This window comes from Sesamum indicum, linkage group LG8 (assembly GCF_000512975.1).
Source record: "Sesamum indicum cultivar Zhongzhi No. 13 linkage group LG8, S_indicum_v1.0, whole genome shotgun sequence".
NCBI classification, from domain to species: domain Eukaryota; kingdom Viridiplantae; phylum Streptophyta; class Magnoliopsida; order Lamiales; family Pedaliaceae; genus Sesamum; species Sesamum indicum.
In genome coordinates, this window is record NC_026152.1 from 14,438,248 (window position 1) to 14,462,702 (window position 24,455).

Sequence of the window (24,455 nt, forward strand, 5' to 3'; positions counted from 1 at the left end):
TAGGTCTATATGACACTGAAAGCACTAGAAAGTTGACGAACTGAGAAAATTTTTTCCACGTCTTATAGTTTTGAAATTGATAAAATCATTTGTCCGCTTATCATGATTTGATTCATCCATCTTGAAATCTATCACAACATTATCTTATCTGTTGTTGATTAATTTTCTTAGTTCCAAAAGGAATTTTAGAGTCATATTTTTTTCTGATTGCATTCTGCTTTTAAGTTTGGGAGGTTGCATTACATTAGCTGAACTACTTTTTGTCAGCTAGTGGGTAAAACATTAGAAAAGTGCAGTTTAATTCCTCCAGTTAATAACGTAGTTACACTTTGTGCTTGAGGTAGTTGATGTTGTGGCGCATATTGATTTGGTGTATCTCCAATGTAAGACATCTCATCCATACACAGTCCCACTGTTTGGCTTTTCATTTTTCTTTTTGTTATTCACCCCAAGTAGCACACTGTTTTAATTTGTACACTTCAACACTTGGGATAATCTGATAAATAAACAGAAGTAGTAGGATCCTAGATTACTCATAGACCCTGGTGGGCTTTCCGATCTTGAAGCACTCCGTACTTCCAGTTGATAAAATTAATAAGTGCATGCGCTTGTTAAGTCAATTGATACTCATTGTCTGTTTGTACCAGCATGTACTTGTAATATCTTGTGAGTTGATGGATAGACTTGAAACAAGTTCACTCTGAAGCCTCGAGTTGGCTGATTTTTGATCTAAAAGAAACAGTAGTAGTAAGGATAGTTTTAAATCAGATATCACGATGCATGTTTTTCTAAAGATGGAGAGAAACATCATACCAAACTGGAAACCTACTATGCTGGACAGTGCTATGCTTGTTTCCTATCACAGGGAGAGAGAACAATTTTGGAAAGCATCCTTTTTGGGCTTGGCACTAACTCATATTTCCTTGTGTGATTCTCACAGCTTGATTACATTATTAGATTTCAATTTTCTCTCAGCATCTTGGTAGTCAACATGTTTGCTTTACACTTGCTGCACGGATGTGACTCTTTGTTTCCATCACTGGAGGACATTCCAGTTGGGAGCAACGATTATTTGGAAACGCCGAAGTTAATTCATCTGATGTCTTTTGGTTTATGAAGGCTGGAGAAAAGCGAAAAGAAGAAGAGATGATAGAACTTGAGGGGCCTCTAGGTAAGAGTGATGCTTTGAATCGGGAACTGGTTTCTCTTGAAAGGGAATTGTCAACACTTCGCAAAAATGGAACAATTGATCCTTTTGGTCTTTACATATATGGTCTCGTCCTCAAGGAGAAAGGCAATGAAAATCTTGCCCGTTCTGTGCTTGTAGAATCTGTAAATATCTACCCCTGGAACTGGAGTGCTTGGTCCGAGCTGCAAGCACTCTGCACCACGATTGAGGCATTGAACAGTCTTAACATTAATAACCACTGGATGAAAGACTTTTTCCTTGCCAGTGCTTACCAGGAACTCAGGATGCATAATGAGTCCCTGGCAAAATATGAATATTTACAAGGAACTTTCACTTTCAGCAATTACATCCAAGCCCAGATTGCTAAAGCTCAGTATAACCTCAGGGAGTTCGAACAAGTCGAAGTTATATTTGAAGAACTTTTAAGAAATGATCCTTATAGAATTGAGGACATGGATATGTATTCCAATGTCCTCTACGCTAAGGAGTGTTTTTCCGCCTTAAGTTATCTTGCACACCGGGTGTTTTTGACTGATAAATATAGACCCGAATCCTGTTGTATTGTTGGGAATTATTACAGTTTGAAAGGGCAGCATGAAAAGTCGGTCATGTATTTCCGCAGGGCTCTTAAATTGAATAAGAATTATTTGTCAGCATGGACTCTCATGGGTCATGAGTATGTCGAGATGAAGAATACCTCAGCAGCAGTTGATGCCTATCGGCGTGCAGTAGATATAAATCCATGTGATTATCGAGCGTGGTATGGTTTAGGCCAAGCATATGAAATGATGGGAATGCCCTTTTATGCACTTCATTATTTCAAGAAGTCGGTATTCTTGCAACCAAATGATTCTCGGTTGTGGATTGCAATGGCCCAGTGTTTCGAGACCGAACAGCTCCACATGCTCGAGGAAGCCATCAAATGTTATAAACGAGCAGTGAATTGTAACGACAGGGAAGCCATTGCGCTACACCAACTTGCAAAACTTCACTGTGAACTTGGTCAAACTGAAGAGGCAGCATTTTATTACAAGAAGGATTTGGAGAGGATGGAGGCGGAAGAGAGGGAAGGACCGAATATGGTTGAAGCTTTAATGTTTCTTGCCCAACATTGTAAAACTCAGAAAAAATTTGATGAAGCAGAGGTTTACTGTACCCGTCTTCTTGACTACACAGGCCCAGTAAGTCATTTTAGATTCATTCATCTAATTGCAAATAATGTATGCCTATCACATATTAACTTGGGAATTTTATATAGTTTCTAACTTTATATGAATTCTCTATGCAGGAAAAGGAAACTGCAAAGAGTCTTCTTCGAGGAATAAGGTATGCAAGGGATGTAGTTGAGCATTTCCCACCCTAACTTTCTTCCAGTAACTTGGTTGTGAAATCAAGATTCCGGAATCATGGAAGTGTACTTGACTAAGTCCCAGATTATGGAATGCAGAGGACTTACAGGACTTCATTGAGTGCGCGGTATAGATTTATTTGGTAGTAGTTTGCTGTGTACTTGTTCTGATATGAGTCATTCTTAGAGTTTGATCCATTAAACTGGAAAGCATTTCCTTTTGAGGTCCATTCTTTTGTTGGGCAACCAGTGGAAATGAGCAGATTGAAAGCATTCTGCTACATCAGTCTTTTCATGATCCTTAGACAATCCATTTGTATTAGCTGTCAATCAAAATTTAAATAATTTCTTTTCTTCCTTCATCATTGGTCATTGATTGTTTCTTCAAATTGTTGTCTTCATACATCAGTTTCTTTCTTCATTAGCAGGTGAAAGAGCATGCCGAAAGAAAACAATAATCCATTCAAAAGAAAGGGATACTTATACTCAATATGCAGGTATAAATTGGTTTTTACAGTTTGTTGAAAAAATTTTCAATTTCAAGTAATGAAACAAGGTTTTAAAATATTGCAATTGGATTTAGAAACCAAAAGCAATTAAAGCCACGTTGGAACAAATAAAATATAACAGTTAGGAACGCTATTTACGAGAAAAAATTTAAATATTAGTAACAATTCTCAATCCAATAATAATTGTAAATTTAACTGAATTGCAGAATTCACTACTTGACTTAAAGAAAAAATACATTTCATATCAGTAGTACACCGGGTACAACGTAATTTCTCTCAAAATAAAACGGTTATAGTTATTTCGATTTTAGTACTATACTGAAAAACACTTTAATTAAATACTCAAAAATTTGTTGCTGAAACAAAGTTCTAATCTTAGAAATATTGAGAGAGTAGCCAAGAGAGAGAGAGAGAGTGCCCGTGAGAGAGCTTGAGAGAGAAGTGTGTTATTTTCTTGGTGATTTGCAAATGAGACATGGCAAGACTTTATATAGGCATGCCAATCTCCTCACAACGTTAATGCAGCAAGTAAGAGTAGCAATTATGGCATTCAATTTGCAGATGAAAACGGCCAAAAACAGCCGGAAGAAAATTTGTAACAGCCAAGACATTTTTAAACCATAATGATGATGTTGAAAATGTTTGTTTAAAAAAAAAAACTGCTGTTACGAACTTCATAAAATTCAAGATTCTAATTTATGGGTTTGTCTTTACAACAATGTGAAGTGCAATTTCTTTAGAGTGTTAATTGTCTATGTCAATTGATTTTAGGGGTGCACTAAAATATTTGAAGTTGGTGTTGATAATTGAGATCAAGGAAAGTAAGATTGCAACACGGGCTGAGAAGGACACGCCCTGGTTGTATTGGGGATCACAACCGTTTTGTTTTTCTTCCATTTCAACAGACATGCACTTAATTAGAAACACCAATTTCGCAAAAGGAATTGGCAGTTTGAGGGCCAAAATTGAATTAGTTGGAAACTTTGAGGATGAAAAGTATAATTCTGTCATCAAAATTAAGAAATTCATCATCATGAAAATATAAAACTTGTTGTCTTTTAATATATAAAATAATGTCAATAATGTTAAGATTATCATAAATAATCTCTCCCCCAATTTTTTTTTTCTTTGGTGTAATTAAGTTGAAAGATAGCTCCTCAACGATGTCACCAAATATTAGAGTATATTTATCCCAATTAGGTTATCAATTAAAGGGTAAACTAAAAACTATATCAGAGACAATAATAAGAGAAAGAAATCTGTGTGATTAACATCCACATTATTCATCACTCATTAAAAACAAGAGAAGGGATTAACTTCTCTAGATGTGAAGGTACATGCGAGTAGTGCAGAATACCAATTATTACTAATTACATTGGAGTTTAAACCTATAGCTTCAGATGAGCTATATAGTGGTGAAGCAGACTAATGTGTTTGAGTTTAAGGAGGAGGTAGGATATAAGCTGAATCAGGAACGTCAGGGTGATTCAGCATAGGGTTCACCGAGTTATTGACCGTTTTGCTTGCTCAATTCAGGTATTGGTATATCTGGTACGGGGTCAACTTCATACCGTTTACTCTGCGGATCCCCTCCATATGGTAGTAATGGATTAGAACCTACGGCGAGCGATTGACCGTTTTGCTTGCTCAATTCAGGTATTGGTATATCTGGTACGGGGTCAACTTCATACCGTTTACCCTGCGGATCCCCTCCATATGGAAGTAACGGATTAGAACCTACGGCGAGCGATTGACCGTTTTGCTTGCTCAATTCAGGTATTGGTATATCTGGTACGGGGTCAACTTCATACCGGTTACCCTGCGGATCCCCTCCATATGGTAGTAATGGATTAGAACCTACGGCGAGCGATTGACCGTTTTGCTTGCTCAATTCAGGTATTGGTATATCTGGTACGGGGTCAACTTCATACCGTTTACCCTGCGGATCCCCTCCATATGGTAGTAATGGATTAGAACCTACGGCGAGCGATTGACCGTTTTGCTTGCTCAATTCAGGTATTGGTATATCTGGTACGGGGTCAACTTCATACCGTTTACCCTGCGGATCCCCTCCATATGGAAGTAACGGATTAGAACCTACGACGAGCGATTGCCCAGTTTGTCTTTCAGTAGTTCCAAGGTCACCTACAGATGGGAGGATGCCATTGTAGCTCGTCTTCATTTCTCCAAGTTGTCGAGCTTCATATTTGTGCATCACCAACATCATGTTCAATAAAATCATGATGAAGACAGGCTTTTCCATGAAACCCATTGTGTGTATAGTTGAAGAGGAATATGGTTGATGCTGTCTATTTATAGAGGAGAGATCATCAGGCCCCTACCTTCAATCGCAATTACTATGTGTGTGCGTGTTTTCCTTTATTTTTTTTCCCCTACAACAGAAGATAATAGTGCTAGTGCTTGAGAGATATTTGGGTGAGTCTATAAACTTCTCAGCCTACCTTATAACATATGTTTGAGAGCTTATAAAATATTAAATATATTGTCCGGTAAACTTTACTGAAAATAGGCTTATAATTAAATGAAAAAAAAAATAAGATGTTATATAGGAGCTTATAATGTTTCTTTAAAAAATTAAGTTCCCAACTTATTTTTTAAATTTTAATAAGCTCTTTCAATTTTGATCATATTTATTGCAAAATTGTTGTTATTAATATTTTATAAATTTTGATATCTTATTTAATAAAAACGCTTTAAGAATTTATTTTTAAATATTAAAAAAATGTATCTTGATATTAAAAAAAATATTAAAGTTACTATTCTAATTAGATTTTTCTTTGAATTAAGAAATAATTTAAAAGTAAATTTAAATATTAAAAAATTAGTACGATATTTTTTATTTTTATTATAGCGATAAGTAATAAGTTACGAGTTGTTTCATAGATATTGATAATGCAAGTGAGTAGAAAATAACAAAATAATGAAATCTTATTATTTTATACAATATCAAAGGGAAAAACTGAAGGTCAAATTTCTCAAACAAAGACAAAATATATTAACTGAATTTCATTCAAATTTCTTTTGGTATATTTATTATTTTTGTTTATTATCTAAGGATAAAAATATAGTTATTATATAAAAAGATAATACAAAAATAAAAAAATATTTTGAGTACCAAAGTAATATCAATGGTGAAATTCGGGTGCCAATATGAATTTTACTTATTGAATTATTATTTGAGTTTGAATACAAAGGATATGATGTAGTAATAAATTGAATCTTATTAAAAGAAAATAAACCCTTATACCCCATCTAATTTTATTTGGTGTAGATCTACTGTCTAAATTTTATTTAACTTAAATTAATTATTTGGATTTAAATTATCTAAATACATATGCATATATATATGAGTATTATATATTTATATTCAAACATAATATACAATTATTATGACAAAAAAGATACAAAAATTATATAATATGGTCTTGTTCATTTGTAGTAGAGTATGTGTCACATTTATTAGATTAGGGGTGAAGAAGAGGGTTGGCGGAATTAAATGTATTAATTAATTCTTAAACATATTGTTAATTAATGTCCTTTCAAAGATAACTTTAAAAATTTTCACTTAATAACAATATATTATCTTTAGCTGCAACGAATTAAATACGTAATTAATAGATGGACAGAATCTCTTGTTAGTTAGTGAGGCTGGTGATTGTGCCTTAATTGAAATGTATTTGGGGTGGCAGTGCACCCTCCATTAAGTAGATGATTAATCAACTTAAGCACCCTCTAATTACTTACAATGTCAAACCAATCTTTTAATAATTACGAGATGTGTACGTATATATGTGTATTTTATTAATTGTGTATATATACATATATATTTTTTTTATGTGATAAGGGATTGGTGGACTTAATGAATCAACTTTAGTTTCAAGAAATTAGGTAAAACCAATGACTAGGCATGGAGGCTAGCAGGATATCAATTTAATTTATAAACTTTCAAAAAAAAAATTATGAGATGTTCAATATTTTATAAGTTCCATCAAATTGTTTGTCAATTTTTTAATTTTTAAAAAAAAAAAATGATAAGATTTTAAAGTTTGTATTTTTTTTTAAATTGGATAATTTCGCTTTTGGTCTCCTAAGTCACTAAAATCACTTTTTATATCTCATATTCTGATTTTATTACATCTGATCTCCAAATTATTTTAAAATGATTAAAGTTGGTCTTAACCGTTTAAACTAACGCTCCAACGCACAGGACAATCAAGTTTTCAGCTTAGGAAAGGGGAGTAGGGTTTGAGACTTCTCCGTGTTGAACACAAACAACGATAGCATCTCAACAAAACCACTCCTCAACATCAGCATAAGGTAGCAATTAATATCCATGATTCCATCATTCTTACACAACACACACCACATCTTACACACAAGACAAACATCTCTGGCACAACATGAGCAAACAGATCATGGATTAAGACATGAGATGCATTTAGGTTCTTCCCCACTCCGATCCATACATTCAAAGCCAACCATAGTTCTTAATTTTGTGGGTCCGTGAAGAAGCTGTTGATCGATGGCATGATTTCCGGTCGCCTGTTCCGAACAAATTTTTTCAGTGCATGTTCCGAATACTTCTGTCCCTCCGCGAAGTTCTCCAAAACCCCGGCAGCCCTACCCTCCTTGTTCACCCTGTTTATAATGACTACGTTACAGGTCTTCGCTATATCTCAGTGATGCAACATGCATGCTATATCAAGAATTAGAGTATCATTGGAGCGTGAAATTTAACTCAATATTACAGTTTAGTCTTTCAATTGTAGATCCAATTTATTACAGGGGAAACTTTGTAAAATTACAATATCTTACCAATCGTTGATGATCATGGTCCCATCAGATCTGAATTTAAAACAAAACAAAAAATCCACTCTACATTTCTTGGTTTATTAGATATGCTCAACTGCATCAAAAGCTATTCCCCATCTCTTCATTCAAGAGACAATCTGTGGATTTGATTTTTTTCTGTTAAAACATTGTAATTGTGTCGTCTGATTGTTTCTTGAATTTCATGACTTTGGAAGACGAGCACTCATATTTTTTTTTCTTTTTAACCCAAAATGCACCAAAAATTAGGGAATTATCATTTAAAAAAGTATAAAAAATAAATGAGCAAGTGACAATTTCCTCATTTATAAAACCAATCACCAGGCAAAGGTGGGTAAAAAGGCTAATTTATCCTTGGAGACTGCCCTAACCTACGTTTCATGTGAGACCGCCATTCATTAATTTGGTCGACCGGACCAAACTTTTGCAGAAACATAAAAAGTTTAAGGATCAAAATTGAGAAATGCAGAACATGAGGGACCAACATCGCAGTAGTAACTATAAAACTGAAATCAGTCTATCTCGCAATAAAACTGAAACAACTAAGACACGGAGGTGGGATTGCAGGAAACATGCGACGACAGCTCATCTTTTGATCTCACATATCAATTGACATGAATTTTTCTAGAGAGATAAACAAACACAAGTAGGAGTATATATACATATACCCTAGAGAGAGAGAGAGAGAATACCGGACTTCAGGGTTGATGCAGATATTGCGAACCAGCTGAAAGCCGCAGATTCCCACAGCAACCCCCATGGCTGCAAACAGTGGATACACCTATACATACACACACGCACGCAACAGAGAGTAATTAGAAATACATAAGAGAAATTTGCATTTAAAACTGGTGGAATATCAAGAAACTGGGAAACCTCAGGCCTGATCCAGCGGCTGTGAGCCATCTTCAAGCTTTTTCCGATTCCAGAAGCAGAGATGATGGACTGGGGGCAGAGGAGAAGAGTGGTTGATGGGGTTGACCACCAATGCTTTACTAATGTTTATTTATTTCATTATTGCTTCATATATCTTTTCTTTTTTTACAAAAGTAGCATAATTCTATATTATTACAGTGTAGATAAGGTTCTTGGAATTGGAGAAGACGAGAGCTGATTGGCCGTTTGGTACGAATGGTTGGTCGGCCCTGGGTCCCACAGTTAACCCAATGATTGACTACTACGTGTCAGAAGAATATGGGCAAAATTGCATTTGTGACCCTCTTGAATAAGGAGTGTTGCACAATTGGTCGCCCACTTCAGGAGATTAACATTTTTAGCTCTAAAATTCAAAATATGCCAAACATTTGGTCCCCCATCCTAACAAACCTTAAAAATAGAAGGAATTTGTGCACGTAAGGTGCACATACTCGGTTAGTTAATTTTTCAGAGGGTAAAATTGTATTATAGATATGCAGATTAAATTGATTTGTTTTTAATTAAATTGATTTAATTCTGCAGATTATAATATGCCATTTCATAATGAAACTAATTATTATTTATATAAAACTAAAATTTATCTAATGTTCATTTCAAAAAATTAAATTTTTTTTAGGGATAATTGCACTCTCCTCCCCTGACTATTTTTAAAAAATTAAATTTTATTTAGGGGCAATTGATATGCTATACGTCAGTAATAAGTCAATTTATAGATATCATTTTTTTTAATATCATCAAATTCAGTGAATTTTGACTAATAAAGAGGCTTATTTGTTAGATGAAAATAAATTTTAGGGGTGTTAAATATAATTTTTTCAAACTACAAGGGGTGTACGTATAATTACACTAAATTTTAGAGGAAAAAAAATGCAATATTCCTTTTATTTATTACAATTATGGTCAAAGTTTATTAAAATATTTCAAATCAAATAATAATTCAAATTCAAAAAATAAAAAGAGGTTAAATTTAATTATAAAACAATTATAATAAATATATTAATTTATTATTTATATAAAAATAAAATTATAAGTATTAATTTTTATTTATCATAGTTTTTAGTCGAAGTTTATTGAAATGTTTTCAAACCAAATAATAACACCAATTCAAAAGGTAAAAATATATCTCATATATAAATAATTATAATCGTAAAACTAATTATTATATATGATAGGTATGGGCCAAAAGAGACTGACCCAAGAAAAAATGTTAGGCTCAAATATAGGCCTGTCAGGCCAAGAGAGGGGTAGCCTGCCCAAGTCGCCATGCTTGACCCAAGAAGGGAACAACTTACTATCTGGTCACTAGGCCTGCTCCAAGAGGGTACCCCCTACACCAAAGTCCAGTCAAGGAAGGAAGTCTATTTTGTCATATTTGGCCCAAGGAAGAAGCCCAATCCGGAGGCTTCCAAAACTAGCTTGTAGGAAAGAATGTGCTCTCAAGAAGTTGGACTCTTGAGCCTAAGAGGACTCCCCACTAAGTAGGAGTTTGCATAAAGGAGTCCCCCTTCATCCAAAAACTTGCTGCTTAAGAAACAGATAAGGTAGAACCTTATCCCCTCCTAAATCTCGCCTTCTTTGCTGGGCATGCAGAACCCTCTCACCGAAGCTCTTGTTGTAGAGGGACTCCTCCTCTATAAATAGGGGAGGTACTCCTCAACAGATAACCCCCTTCGACACTCGAGAACTTCTCTTGCTGATACTCTACTCTTCTAATTTGTGCTCTTACATACGAAATTCTCACTTTTATCATAATTATTCGTCATAATTTATTTTTATGTTTATTTATTTATTCTTAAATTCAGAACTAACTTAAGTATCAGGGTGCTAACGTTTTGTTTTGCAGGTCCTCTTTCTCAAGAGCTTTCACTCAATTACCCAAATTCAATATCGAGATTCAAAAACTTTGTACCCATACTAAAACCACACGCATCAATATATATAAAAAATAATAGAAATATATATTCAAATTTAATTGTGTATATAATATATACAGTTTTAACTGAATATTTTTTTAAATATAAACGGTTAATTCGAATTAAATAAAATCCACATCATTGATCCATTAGTTAAATTTGAACATTATATTGAATCATGATTCAACAATTCTTAAATAAGGGTATAAATAATATTAAAATAAAAATTAAAAGAATATAAAAGAGCTGCACGTGTATCCCACCAAACGCCTCATGGGTGCTTTTGTTTCATTTTATAAAAAAATATATAGGGAGATAATTTGTTGCTCTTTATTACATAGGATCCCCCTCGTATCATAGTGGAGTAAATTATATTTAACCCATTAATTATGTATGGAAATACTTCCATATCCTCCTGTTTGCATATAAAAGTTATCTTCCACTCGTGAATTTTTGGTTGAAATTCTGCTTGAATATCAGCTTTCCAACCATGAGTAGAAGCTATATAAATGATTGTTTAAGGGCTGGTTACCTCAATTTGGAGCAACATTTACATTTTACTTGTTATATTAAGGGTTCGTTACCTCAATTTAGATAGTCTAAATTAATTCTTCAAGCTCGATATTATTGTGGGATTGAGTTGGAAAACTAATCTTTCTAGTTGTCGACTCGCATACAAAAAAGGTGGTTGACTTTGATTGGGATGCAACAATTAAATTCATGAAAGATTGTTAATGTATTCGAGAATGCAACGAAGAATGGTGGTAGAGGTAGTAAGAATTTCTGTGCTTCAATGACCTAAATTTCTCCATACATTTTATCTACTGGGGAAACTGCATTATTAGCATATACGACCATGTTCTAGTGATATTCAACTTGTCTTGGTATATGCAACATTATGCGACCGGCCCTTGCAATATGCAAATAAGTTAAATAGGTTGTGGCATTATATACAAGCATGCAATGCCATTTATGTAACTTAATAACCTTGTGAAGTATTATTTCTTAAAACCATCTTTATTTGATGGATGTGAAAATATATCGAAGAATTATAAATGATTTTACGTAAATGGTTGCATAAAAATGTGTAGAAAATTTAGTTCATCACAAAAATTAGTATCTATCTGCCACCATTCTTTGTTGCATCATCAGATACACTAATAATTTTTCATGGATATGTTGCATTCCAATGAAAGTCAAACACCTAATTCCTCTAGTTTTTATTAAGACAAGCCGTTATAATTTTTAGAAAAAAGCCGTTATAATAAACGAAATATTCAGAAGCGACGGTAGAATTGTGAAAAGTTTAATAACAAAATCTACCAACTACTTATTAATATTCTCTACATATGAATTATAGATATAGATAAATTTGAGAAATATGAAATCCAACATAATAAAATTATATAATTATGCACAAGTATTTACAAAATTAAATGTGGAGCCAAAAATATTATATCAAACCTCAAGTAATTATGAAGCCAAAACAACATACAGTTTTTTCCTTTTTCTTTTAGACACGTCAACCCGTTGTATATGGATTTGCACTTGTATCACCCGGATCTTAACTAGACTTGATATGAAAATGAACTTAAATGAAATATTGAGAAGATAATATCCAGATCTGTGAATTAAAAGTTTAACAAAATTCATCAAGTGCTTGTTGATAACGATTCTTCATATTTGAAGTATTTATATAGATAAATTTGACAACTGTCTTGAAGAAATGAGGGGATTTTTTTTCTTTTTTTCTTTTTTGTTAGAAATATGGGGAGTTGAGAGTTGAGAGATAAATATGGAAGAGGTGTTGAGGATTGAGTTTTCAGAAATATAATTGGTATTTACAAAAAATGATGTTGTACCATCAAAATCACCATTAGATTTGTCAGTAAAATACTTTTTCTTTTTATAATAACTAGTCATTAAGGTACGTTGTTCATGTGTGTATATAATAAATAATTTTTCACGCTTTAAAATATATTATATATTATATATAAGAGTAAATATATAAATCAATACATTACAATTAAAAAAAGAAAACTCATTTATGAGTTAATATAAAATTTAAGAAGTTGAATAAGTAGTTAATTTATTAATTGAAGGAAAGTTTTTACTTTACAAAAATATTGGTGCGACAGTATTAAATTTTGGCTGCAATTAAAATATTTACCATAGTTCTTAATTATAGTTAAAATATTTATCATAAATAAGTTAATAGGCGTTGCATAATCAAATTTATTAGTTCATTATTTGCTATATGATTTCTTGATAAGAACAAATCATATGTTTAAAATAATATATGATAGACGATTTTGTCCCCATGTGTTTAAAATATACTATATGTATGTAATATTTGCACTTGTCTTTTATTAGTAATATTTTTTATTAAAAAATAATAAACTTTATTTCAATTAGCATATTTCGTATTATTTTTACAAACATTTTTTATTTATATTATCAAAATATTGAATACTAATAAAAAATTAATTTTTTAATACACTAGTGTTTGCACTAAGTAATACAATTGTTCATTCTTGCCCATCTTTCCCAATAAATAAACATGCATGATTGCCAAAAAAATATCTTTTATTAATTAATCACAAAGGATTTATTTATATCTTTATATGATATTGGAATAATATAAGATAATATAGCAAAAAAAATAAATATTAAATATGTAAAAGTATAAATTTTACTGGTGTTTAATTGTTCACATTATTCGAAAAATCTAATATCAACTTTAAATGTGTACTTTTGACAATAAATTAAAATGGAAAAATTTGAAGTAAGAGTATAACGAGTGTAAAATAGTTCAAAATAAAGTTGAATTTATTTACAAAAAATTTAAAACAGCTAAAAACATAACTAATCCCCAATGTGCTTCTAACTTTTAACTTAAAAGTATTTTCTCACCATAAGAAAACAAGTTTCGAAGACGGATTTTTAACAATAAAAATTGACGTTTTAATCACCTTAAAAATATCTTTTTAAAACCAAAAGCTGAAATTTACAGAGATGTGAGACTATATATAAAGAATAGAGTTCTAGCTAAAGAAGAAAACTAACTCACTTTGAACTCTAATTGTCAATAGACTCAACAAAAATTAAATACTAGAATACTAATAAAAAACAAACACTGAGAATAAAATGATAAGTACAAACAGAACTTTCAACAATCACGCCCTAACGAATGTTGAAGTCTGCTTCTGTCCCTACTTCCCTTGGTCAATTTTCAGCTCCTTTGGGGCTTTTTGGCTCTCTTTCCTTCAACAGGGGTTAATATCAATTATTTACTTAAAAAAGATGCATGATTCAATTATCAATGCTATGAAGTAATCCTAAAATACTTGAATTAAGTATGTAATTGAGTGACAAAATGCATCCTATCATCTACTCATAAGCTTGTCAAACAAAAAAAGAGAATCTTTGGAACTGAAAGGAACAAAATCATAGAGCAGGAAGTAGCGGAGCTCCTGGCAGCAGGGTACGTGGCTAAGATCTAGTACACAGATTGGATCCCATCAAAATCTATCAGAAAGTTTGATCATTTGAAAAATGAAGAAAACGTACTAAAACTGCGACAAAGTGGTCTTTGTTAAAATGACGAATACTTCCAACCTATCATTGCAATGAAATTTCAATAGCAAGGTTCGTCCCAATGTTGCCCAAAATTTGCGACCACTAGGTCATCATATCACAAACTCTTTCGACAATTAATATTTGTGAAGGAATAGTCCTTTGCAACTTATGTAGTTTCCTTTTTTTTGTCCAAATAGTCGTGGTCGATAATTTTTTTTTTTTTTTTAATTTTGCGGTCAAAGCGGAAGATGAGATAAGGAAAACAATGACAACATTCATGAAAATTGGACCATCTTTAGAGGCATTTGTGACATTGGACTAGAAATCAGGACATTTGGGAGAATTGATTTTTTATCCACGGCATGTGGGTCTGCCCAGATAATATACAATCCGCCCAAAAAGGCTTGGATTACTATTCATCAATAATCTACGATTCAAACGAGTTATATCGGGCTCATGGATTAAATCCCGGACTGGACATTTTGTAAATAAACACCCAATTTGGTCGGATTGAATTGAATATCCGATCCAATCCTGAATAGAAAAAATGGCCTTATTGTTTAAAGGAGACTCGCCTCGGTTTGTGGGCAGCACGATGGTGCATAGGGGACAGATATGTGGTCCCCACCAGATTCCCGTTGGAGTGCTTCCTACATCATTGCAATAATGATCCTGATATCTTCTAGAGCAATTCCTCTCATGTGTTGTTCCATGCGGCTGGTATCTGCCGATGGCGGTGCAATGGAGGTACTGCAACTGCAAGTGGTTGGTTTTTAGAACATTGGACGTCCCACAAACAAATGTAAGTTCATAAGTTTGAATCCCACTATCAACAATTGTAATGAATCTAATTTGGATTTATATTAGTTGATTAATTTATCTTAATATATGTAGAGCGGTTAAAGAGAATACATCAAGTCATTAATCTATATATATATATATAGGTAAGGGTAAATTTGTCTATTGGTTTTGAATTTAAAGGTTTATAATTCAAATATAAAGAGGTATTTTGAAGATTTTAATAATTTAAGGGGCCAAGCAATTGAATTGTGATATTGAGGGATATAGAATTGTATATATAACCTTACAATTTATTACGCAGTCCTGACTATCAGTATAAAACGAATTAATTTTTCACTATATTATAAATGGTCACAACTTAATATATAGGCTATAATTTGACTAATGTCTTGACATCACTTGTAAAAACATAACTAGACTTGCAGCCATTGCGTAGCCATCGTTAATTTACATATGCCATAATTTTATTTTATTTTTTTGACAATAATAATTAATTGTGTGAAAAATCATATTTGAGCTATTATACACTACATTGCTTATATAAATTAATTTCTTTTAAAATATGAATAAACATTTCTAACCTAAACACATAGACAACATGCATCCTCCTCCACTCACCGGTCCCATAAAATCTATAAAAAAACAACTGAACCACCAAAACCTCAACCATTCAAAAAATGTTGCCAATTCTTGTGCTGCTAGCTCTGCCCATAATCCTCATTCTTTACTTTCAAAAATACAAACCAAAACCTGTCCAAAACCTCCTTCCACCAGGGCCTCCTGGGCTCCCTTTCATCGGCAACTTGCACCAGTTTGATGCCCAATATCCCCATAAATATCTGAATAACCTTTCCAAGCAATATGGCCCCCTCATGTCCATGAAGCTCGGATCCAGGCCTCTTCTGGTGATTTCCTCAGCAAATATACTGAAAGAAATCATGAAATCCCACGACTTAGTTTTTTCAGGCAGGCCTACGCATGTCGCTATGCAGAGGCTGTCCTACAACGGCCTGGACATTGCATTTTCCTCGTACAACGACCTGTGGAGGGAGATGAGGAAAGTTTCAAATCTCCATCTGTTTAGCCCCAAACAGGTCCAGTTTTTTCGCCCGGTTCGGGAAGACGAAGTTTCCAGGATGATCAACAAGATTTACGGGGATGCGTCGCTGTCCAGGGTTACTAACCTGAGTGAGATGATGAATACTATGACGAGCAACACGATCTGCAGAGTGGCACTGGGCAAGAGCAGCATGGACGAAGGGTTCGCAAGCCGTTTTTACCAACTTTTCCATGATGTTCAGGGCGTGTTGGTGGCATTCTGTGTGGAGGACTATTTTCCGTTGCTGGGATGGATTGATAAAATCTCTGGAATGCGGAAAAGGCTGGAGAAGATCTTCAGGGAATTGGATTCTTTCTACCAGGAGCTTATTGAGGAGCACTTGGATAAAAACAGGCCTAAAGCAATGGAAGGAGACATTCTTGATATCTTACTTGGGCTGATGAGAGATGGATTGTCTTCCATTCCTCTTACTGTGGATCATGTCAAAGCAGTTATCATGGTAATTGAATATCGTTATCCTTCATTTTCTTCTTGACCTACTTTTTTATCTCTCATTTTTATATAACTTGCTTTTACGAAAAATTGCATATTTCGTTATGTATATTGAGACCATTATACTTTTTATTTTATTGATTGTGAGATTCTATTAATATTTTTAATTAACTATCGTATTCTTGAAGTTAGTGATAAGGCCTATGTGGTCAGTCTGGATGGTACCAAGAAGTTGTAATAATAAATGATTTTATTCAACTTTTGCTTGGTCTATATATGTCCACATAATAGGAAGCAAGATATTGTTTTAGGAGGGCAGAGAGTCTCGAGATATTTTACATTCTTAATCAAGTACATCTAAGTCTGTTTTAGGAAAAATTACTAAACGTTAGGTCTATGTACATCTACCCGAAATTTCTAATTCAGATTAAATTTGATTGGATCAAAATCAGTTATACGATAAGTGTAATTTATTCATATATAGTATGATTAGTATATAATTTAAGAAAAATTAATTAACCACCTAAGAAGTGTGTCATATTTTATAAAAATTTTAATTCGAGAGAATGTGATTTGAGTAAAAATTTTCACTACATCAACATACCTCTTTGAGGTTTGGATCTTTGGTCATCTATTTTCCATTTAAGACCTTCGATCCCTCTTATATTCTTTGATTAAAAATTTTATTCACATATATATATATATACTATTTTTAAGAGGTTAAGTCTTCAAAATAAAAATATAACAAAGGGAAATTTCAAAATTCTGATTTTAAAAATCTTTTCAGTTATACATACTACTTCCAATTTAATAAACAGTTCAACAATATATAAATATATATATATATATAACAATCTTTTTAGTTGTGTAATTAGTAATTGACATTTTTTTATCCAGCATGAGTAGGACTAGTTAGGTTCTGTCTTCTTATTTTTAAGTGATCGAAAAAGAAATGAATTTACTAAATTTTAAAGTTATAAAACTAAATTTCGAAAATGAATTCGTGTAGGATAAAAATATCACCCTATAAATTAAAGAATTAAAATTATATTCAGCATTTTTCATCATCCAAAACAGAAGGGAATGAGTTATAAAAGGGGTACCTATCCTTTGAGTAATTGTTAAAATTTAAATTGGACATTTCAGGATAGTAGGTGACTCCTCTAATTAGATTAAGAAAAGTGGTCATGCTGGTCATAAGCAAATATTAAGGATTAGATTCGGACTCGGACTTAGATGAAGGTTGAGTCTAGATATGAATCTCGAGTTTTGGTGTTTGGACTCAGAACCCCACTCAAACTTGATCCTTTTAATCTTTTTAAATTGTATAGTTATACACATATATTGAAAGATATGTGTATATTTTATTTATATTTACATTTAATACATAAAAGTAATATCATAAATTAAATTTAATTATCGTGAAACGGTTTGTAGTTTTTATTGTTTTGTATATAATTTATTAAATAATAAATATTTTGTTTTAAATTATATTTATAGAGTTGAGCACACATAGGGTCAGGTCCCAAATATTGACAAACTCGTTCCAAACATGACCATCATCCAATAAGTTATTTCAAATGAATGGACAATAAAGTCGACGCAATACCAAGACATAGTCATCCTTAAACTTTTAAACGTTTTATGCATCGCAGAACATCTTAGTAGGAGGAACTGATGCAAACGCAGCTATTACAGTATGGGCAATGACAGCCCTAATGAAGAGTCCAATCCCAATGAAGAGAGCGCAGACAGAGATAAGGAACTTGGGAAAGAAGGATTTAATAGATGAGAATGAGATTGCTTCACTTCCCTATCTAAGGGCAGTCATAAAGGAAATCTTCAGACTATACCCACCGGCTCCACTTTTAGTCCCAAGAGAGACTTTGCAAGAATGCACCATAAATGGCTATGAAATTCAGCCGAAAACTTTGGTATATATCAATGCATGGGCTATTGCTAGGGACCCCCAGTTCTGGAACGATGCAGACGAGTTTGTGCCAGAGAGATTCTTGGAGAGTGAAATTGATGTGAGAGGTCATGATCCGGAGGTGATCCCGTTCGGGATAGGGCGGAGAGGGTGTCCGGGGATTTCAATGGGGATGGCGACGGTGGAGCTAGCGTTGGCTAATCTTTTGAATGCATTTGACTGGGAATTGCCTGCCGGAATGAAAGAAGAAGACCTAGATTTTGAAGTGTTGCCTGGAATGACAATGCATAAGAAGAATGCCCTTTGTCTTGTGGCCAAGCCTGTGTATGGCTAGGGTAGTAGCTACTGTAATTTATGTCAAGGTGTGTATTTTGTAAGATTTTGCTTGTAAACAGGAGGTGTACTTATATTCAAAACTAAAATCTCTATGGGTGCACTTGTATTTTTGTAAAGGACGGGGTTGTTCATTTAATTAGAGCTAATCTCGTAAAGTATCGACGTAATTTACCTATACTCTAGATCAATATTTTTTCTATATTTTATTTTAGGGTTAAATACAATTTACCCCCTGTGTTAACAAAAAAGTACCAAAAAATTTTTGTGAAAAAATAAAGTGCAATTTACCCTTCTGTGAATTGCATCATTTTTTTAAATTACAAGGGGGTAAATTGTACTTTTTTTAAGGGACTTTATTGTACTTTTTTATTAACACAGGGGGGTAAATTATAATTAACCTTTTATTTTACGGGAGCCTGTGTATGGCTAGGGTAGTAGCTACTGTAATTTATGTCAAGGTGTGTATTTTGTAAGATTTTGCTTGTAAACAGGAGGTGTACTTATATTCAAAACTAAAATCTCTATGGGTGCACTTGTATTTTTGTAAAGGACGGGGTTGTTCATTTAATTAGAGCTAATCTCGTAAAGTATCGACGTAATTTACCTATACTCTAGATCAATATTTTTTCTATATTTTATTTTAGGGTTAAATACAATTTACCCCCTGTGTTAACAAAAAAGTACCAAAAAATTTTTGTGAAAAAATAAAGTGCAATTTACCCTTCTGTGAATTGCATCATTTTTTTAAATTACAAGGGGGTAAATTGTACTTTTTTTAAGGGACTTTATTGTACTTTTATATTAACACAGGGGGGTAAATTATAATTAACCTTTTATTTTACGGGAGGTAAATGACACTATTGTTTTAGTGTAACAAGGAGGTAAATTGCACTTTATTTTTTTATAAGGATTTTTTTGCACTTTTCTGTTAACACGGAGGGGTAAATTGTATTTAACCATTTTATATTATGTATGTAAGTTGTATCTTTAAAATGTACATTATATATATATGTTAAGAACATCTATAAGTATGTAGGTTGTATGTGTGAAATAAAATACAAGAAAAGATACTCATTTAATTTGGAATGGAGGATTAATCAGTGGTTGTTTTCTTGATATTTCATGTGGTTTTGTGTGTACCATTGTTGTTATCAAAGTAGAAATAGATCTCAGATGATTTTTTTTTTTCTCGATTTTCTTTATGAAGATGAATTTATCCCTAACATAAAACACTACTAAAGCATTAAATTAGCATACTACTAATTACAATTATTGTTCTTCATCGTTAAAATAAATCTTCAAGTGAATAAAAAGTGTCACATTTTCATACTTACACAGGATGAAAATTGCAATTTTCTCTGTGCAATTGTATTTCAGGACCAATAATACAGTTTTTATCCGTCTCATTTTCCTTAATTTTCCATTTGAAATGGATTTATGTCTTCAATTTATCTTTACAAACAATTCCGGAATGAGTACAATGGTTTAAAAGGATACTTATCAGATGAATGTCTATCTCTATAAAATAAATCATTTTAAGATCATTTATAACAAAAGCTTTTAGATTTGTCATACTAAGAATTACACGATGCAAGACAGAGAGAGAGAGAATTAAGAGCGGTGGTTAAATGGGATTGTTCTAGCCGTGTCCCGTTAGCGTCTCTCGCATGAGAGGTTTAGTAGCATCTGGATTAAGTTGTTGAGTCCATCATGGGCTTTGTAATGTTGTTTTGTCGGAAGTTTTTGTGGTAGACCGAGGCTTGATAACTCGCAGCTAATGATTTTTGCATCCCAATACCTTTAGTTTGTTTTTTTGTTTCGGTTTCTCTGTTACCTTGATTGGTTGTTTTTTTGTGTTTTTATCTCACTCCTTCTCCTTAGTGTTTGATTGGCCGACGTGTGCAGGTGGGAGGCTGTTGGTAGGATTTATCCTTGAGGGTTTGCTTTCTCGGATGAGGGTTTCGGCAGATTCTGATTATGGACCGTTTGGGAAAATCTTTAGTGCTAAAGGAGGATGAGGAGAGACGGGAAATACGGAGAACGAAGGCTTCCTACTCGTGGGCAGCCTTCTTACGCCTAAGACGTTCCGGTATGACGTTTTGCCCTCCACGCTTTCAGCATCGCTTCGACCTTCGCGGGATTTGGAGGTACGTCTGTTAGGGGAAAACCGTTTTCTATGTACTTCGATTCAATCATATCGTCGACCAGATAGGGCTTTAGGGGGATGCCCGTGGACTTTTGATAGAAACCTGGTCATTTTACAAACGGTCTCAGGGGAAGAGAATCCGTTAGAAGTTGATCGGAAATGCTATCAGTTTGATCTGAATTGTTGTCAGTTTCATGTACATGTTCACAATTTACCCTTTAACTAATGACACGGGAAGTGGATGAGGAAATTGGCAATCGGTTAGGCATCTTCATGGACTTTGATGAGACGCAACCGTGGGGTAATAGTAGTCGTATTCGAGTACTGTTACCACTATGAAAGTGCCTTCGGATTAGAACTGCAGGGAGGGAGTTGACAGCGTGCAATTTGAGCGATACTGGATTTTGGGGTTCAAAATATACATAGTGTAATCTAAGACAAGCCCCAGGAACGGTACGGGCAAGGCTCAATAGAGCATGTGCTAACTCGACATGCTTAGGTAAATACCCAAACTCAATAGTGACGCATAAAGCTACCTGGAATTCTGACTACAAGATGTTGTTTATAGAATTGGTGCCGCAAGAAAAGCGCAGCACTGTTCGTAGGACACCACCATTTTTACCTTATAAATTTTTATCCATATTTTTCACGTTGAAGAAGACGACCAACAGAAAACTGGGTTTTCTATTTTTTATTTTTTCAAAATTAAGGAATAAAGAAACAAAACCTAGAAAACAAGAAAAATTCCACCAAAATTTTCTCTTGCCATGAATTATTTTTGTTTTTTGATTGAATGAAATCCTTTATTTTCTCTCTCTTGTCAGCTATTTTTACTCAATATTTTCTCTCTCTTACCCAGACCTCTTATCAGTATCTTCGATTCAAAATTGTCCACGTGGCGTTAATCAATATAAGCAATAGAAAATGAAACATACGACAATAGAAGGATCTCATCCACTGTTACATATGTAATCGGAAAAAATATTGTAATTTGGATCTAACCCAACTACCGACAATAATTGCACCCTATGATTACCATTCAAAAGCAGCCATCAATACGAATAATAAGCGTATATCTATTTTTTTACTCCCATTTTACAAGCATTGAAACAAACATAAGGCCTATATAATCAAAATTTACCGTCCTTTTTGGTATTAACCAAAAAAAAAAAAACTAAATGAAAATCGGTAGTATCCATCAATTGACTTATTAATGATTTATTATGATCAAAATAAATTTTTAATGACTATACTATTCTTACACATCTTCACACATTAAAATATATGAGAAGTATATATCTTTTCCCCTATAAGAATAGTTTGATTATAAAAAGATTTAGTTCGCCTACAATAAATCAGTAACAAGTCAATCAGAGATAAATATAGATTTTGGTCCAATTCTTTTATTAATATCAGCAAATTCAATAAATTTTGTCAAACGAATGGACTTATTTGTTAGACGGAAGCAAACCTCAGGAGCATTAGATATATTTCATGCCACAAAAATTTATGTATGATTACACTAAATTTCAAAAGATATTAAAATATTTAATTATTTTGGTGAATATATTGTTGGTTAATTTCTATTAGGCTGCGTTCTGAGATTAGGGTCTTATTTTTTGGGCGTAACAGTTTTCTACTTCTAAGATGATGTTTTTGTTCTAGAGTCAGGGTTTTACTATAATTCTTCTCTAATGTGATCTTACCAATTTTTCAACTAGACGGATTCAAACGTTAAAAAATTAATTAAATCACATACATCATTTGCCACAACAATTTTAGTTCACATACACTATCTTCTCGGTACCGCATGTGCATTTCTAACCCTGTCCTCACATCATCCACACAAACAACACTACACAAGTTAGGACCAAATACATTTTTAACATTTCTGTGTTTTTTGAAACTTGTGTATATATCATTCTCCAAATTTTTCATTTTCAACAGTAGGTGAGGAATAACTTGATTATGCCATACAAAGTAGCCACATTTAAAGGATTAAAGTGATGAAAACAAATTTAAGTTAACTATTTTACTCTCCAAAAAGTTAACATTCGAGCACATTTTTCCAAGAAAATAATCAAAGACCAATTTGAGACAAAAGTTAAAATTTTGGAATGTTCGTACCAAAGAAAAGGGAAAAATGCAAGCAATCCCTATAATGTTGCAAATGAGCAAATTATTCTCCTATGAAAAAAATAATTTACCCATTTGTGTTTTTTTCAAATGTAGCAATAACCTCCTAATATGTTTTAAAATGAAGCAATTTACCTCCTTAGGCAGGGAGGTAAATTGCTTCATTTTAGAAAATATGAGGTGAATTGCTATTCTTTTTTCATATACAGAGAAATAATTTGTTTATTTATAATACTACATGGGGCAAATTGCATTAATCCCTATCAAAACATAAACTTGAAACATTAACATAAATATAAATAATTATTAAAAAAAAATAGTTTCAATTAAAAAATAATACCTCCGTGCAGCGCACGAGTTAATAAAATAGCATTAATTTTGAATATTAAAGCATGGGGGAGTTGGCAGAAAAACGACCCGTAACCATAGGGATTTTTTCTTTAATGCGTACAAACTGCCAACTGATTCCCACTATGAATCTTTTTTAACTCTCAATAAATATTATATCTTAAATTTGTATTTTTAGGTAATTTAAAATATTTTAAAATAAATAGTGTAGGTTTGATATTAGGATTTAGGAGACAAAAATCACTATTCATTGTCAAATCATATATCTTTTATATATATTTTCATACATAAATATGTCTATATATAAATATTATATTTTTAATGTTGTATTTCTGTGAAACAAAAAATATTGTTTATTATCAAATCATATTTCTTTTATATTATATATAGGTATATATATATATATTATATAAAAAGTTGAAAAACAAAAAATCATATAAATATAATGTAAAAAGTACAAAAACAAACATTAAATATATTTTATCTTGTCTCAAAAAATACCAAAACATGAAACCAAACATAGCATTTAGGTTTAGCCATTGGAGAACAAAACCACAGGAATCTGATTTCCTTAAACAAATACGTGATCATGGGATTTTATTCCTCGTATGTACACCCGCGGTTGATTGCCAAAGATATCACCGCCATATGGGATTCCTCGTACTCCCCCTTACTTTTTTGTACATTTCTATTTTATTTATACTATTTATTAAGGGATAATAATTGACTACCTAAAAATAAATTTTAATCCTATAATTTATAAAAGGTAACGTTTTGTCTTGGACAAGTTAACGTTTATAGTTAAGTCCTGTAATTTTAAAAATTTTGATAATTATAATTCTTTTTCAGTGAATTTAGCCAAAAAATTGCATATGAATTGT

The 24,455-nt window shown here is 32.7% G+C and overlaps 3 protein-coding genes across 4 annotated transcripts in view; 2 read left to right on the forward strand and 1 right to left on the reverse strand.

Moving 5' to 3' along the window:
- LOC105168732 (anaphase-promoting complex subunit 8) overlaps positions 1-2,899 on the forward strand; it is a 4,392-nt gene extending 1,493 nt beyond the window's left edge. For both annotated transcript variants that reach the window (XM_011088876.2, XM_020696344.1), the window contains exons 3-4: positions 1,120-2,370; positions 2,478-2,899. In XM_011088876.2, the coding sequence (XP_011087178.1) occupies positions 1,120-2,370; positions 2,478-2,552 (1,326 nt within the window). In that variant the 3' untranslated portion in view covers positions 2,553-2,899. The remainder of the gene's footprint in view (positions 1-1,119; positions 2,371-2,477) is intronic.
- LOC105168733 lies at positions 7,329-8,937 on the reverse strand. Its single transcript, XM_011088877.2, has 3 exons — positions 8,774-8,937; positions 8,590-8,678; positions 7,329-7,705 (listed from the first exon to the last, which is right to left on the reverse strand). Exons 1-3 carry the CDS (start codon positions 8,801-8,803, stop codon positions 7,555-7,557), a joined length of 270 nt encoding a protein of 89 aa, XP_011087179.1. The 5' UTR covers positions 8,804-8,937; the 3' UTR covers positions 7,329-7,554.
- On the forward strand, positions 15,766-19,111 carry LOC105168734 (cytochrome P450 71A9-like). The gene is made up of 2 exons (XM_011088879.2): positions 15,766-16,685; positions 18,334-19,111. Exons 1-2 carry the CDS (start codon positions 15,804-15,806, stop codon positions 18,940-18,942), a joined length of 1,491 nt encoding a protein of 496 aa, XP_011087181.1. The 5' UTR covers positions 15,766-15,803; the 3' UTR covers positions 18,943-19,111.

Coding starts and splice junctions, on each gene's coding strand:
- LOC105168733 (XM_011088877.2), bottom strand. CDS start 8,803: ATGGCTCACAGCCGCTGGATCAGGCCTGAG. Junction 8,679..8,773: donor GCCGCTGGATCAGGCCTGAG/GTTTCCCAGTTT, acceptor GTGTATGTATAG/GTGTATCCACTGTTTGCAGC. Junction 7,706..8,589: donor TGCATCAACCCTGAAGTCCG/GTATTCTCTCTC, acceptor CATTATAAACAG/GGTGAACAAGGAGGGTAGGG.
- LOC105168734 (XM_011088879.2), top strand. CDS start 15,804: ATGTTGCCAATTCTTGTGCTGCTAGCTCTGCCCATAATCCTCATTCTT. Junction 16,686..18,333: donor ATGTCAAAGCAGTTATCATG/GTAATTGAATAT, acceptor TATGCATCGCAG/AACATCTTAGTAGGAGGAAC.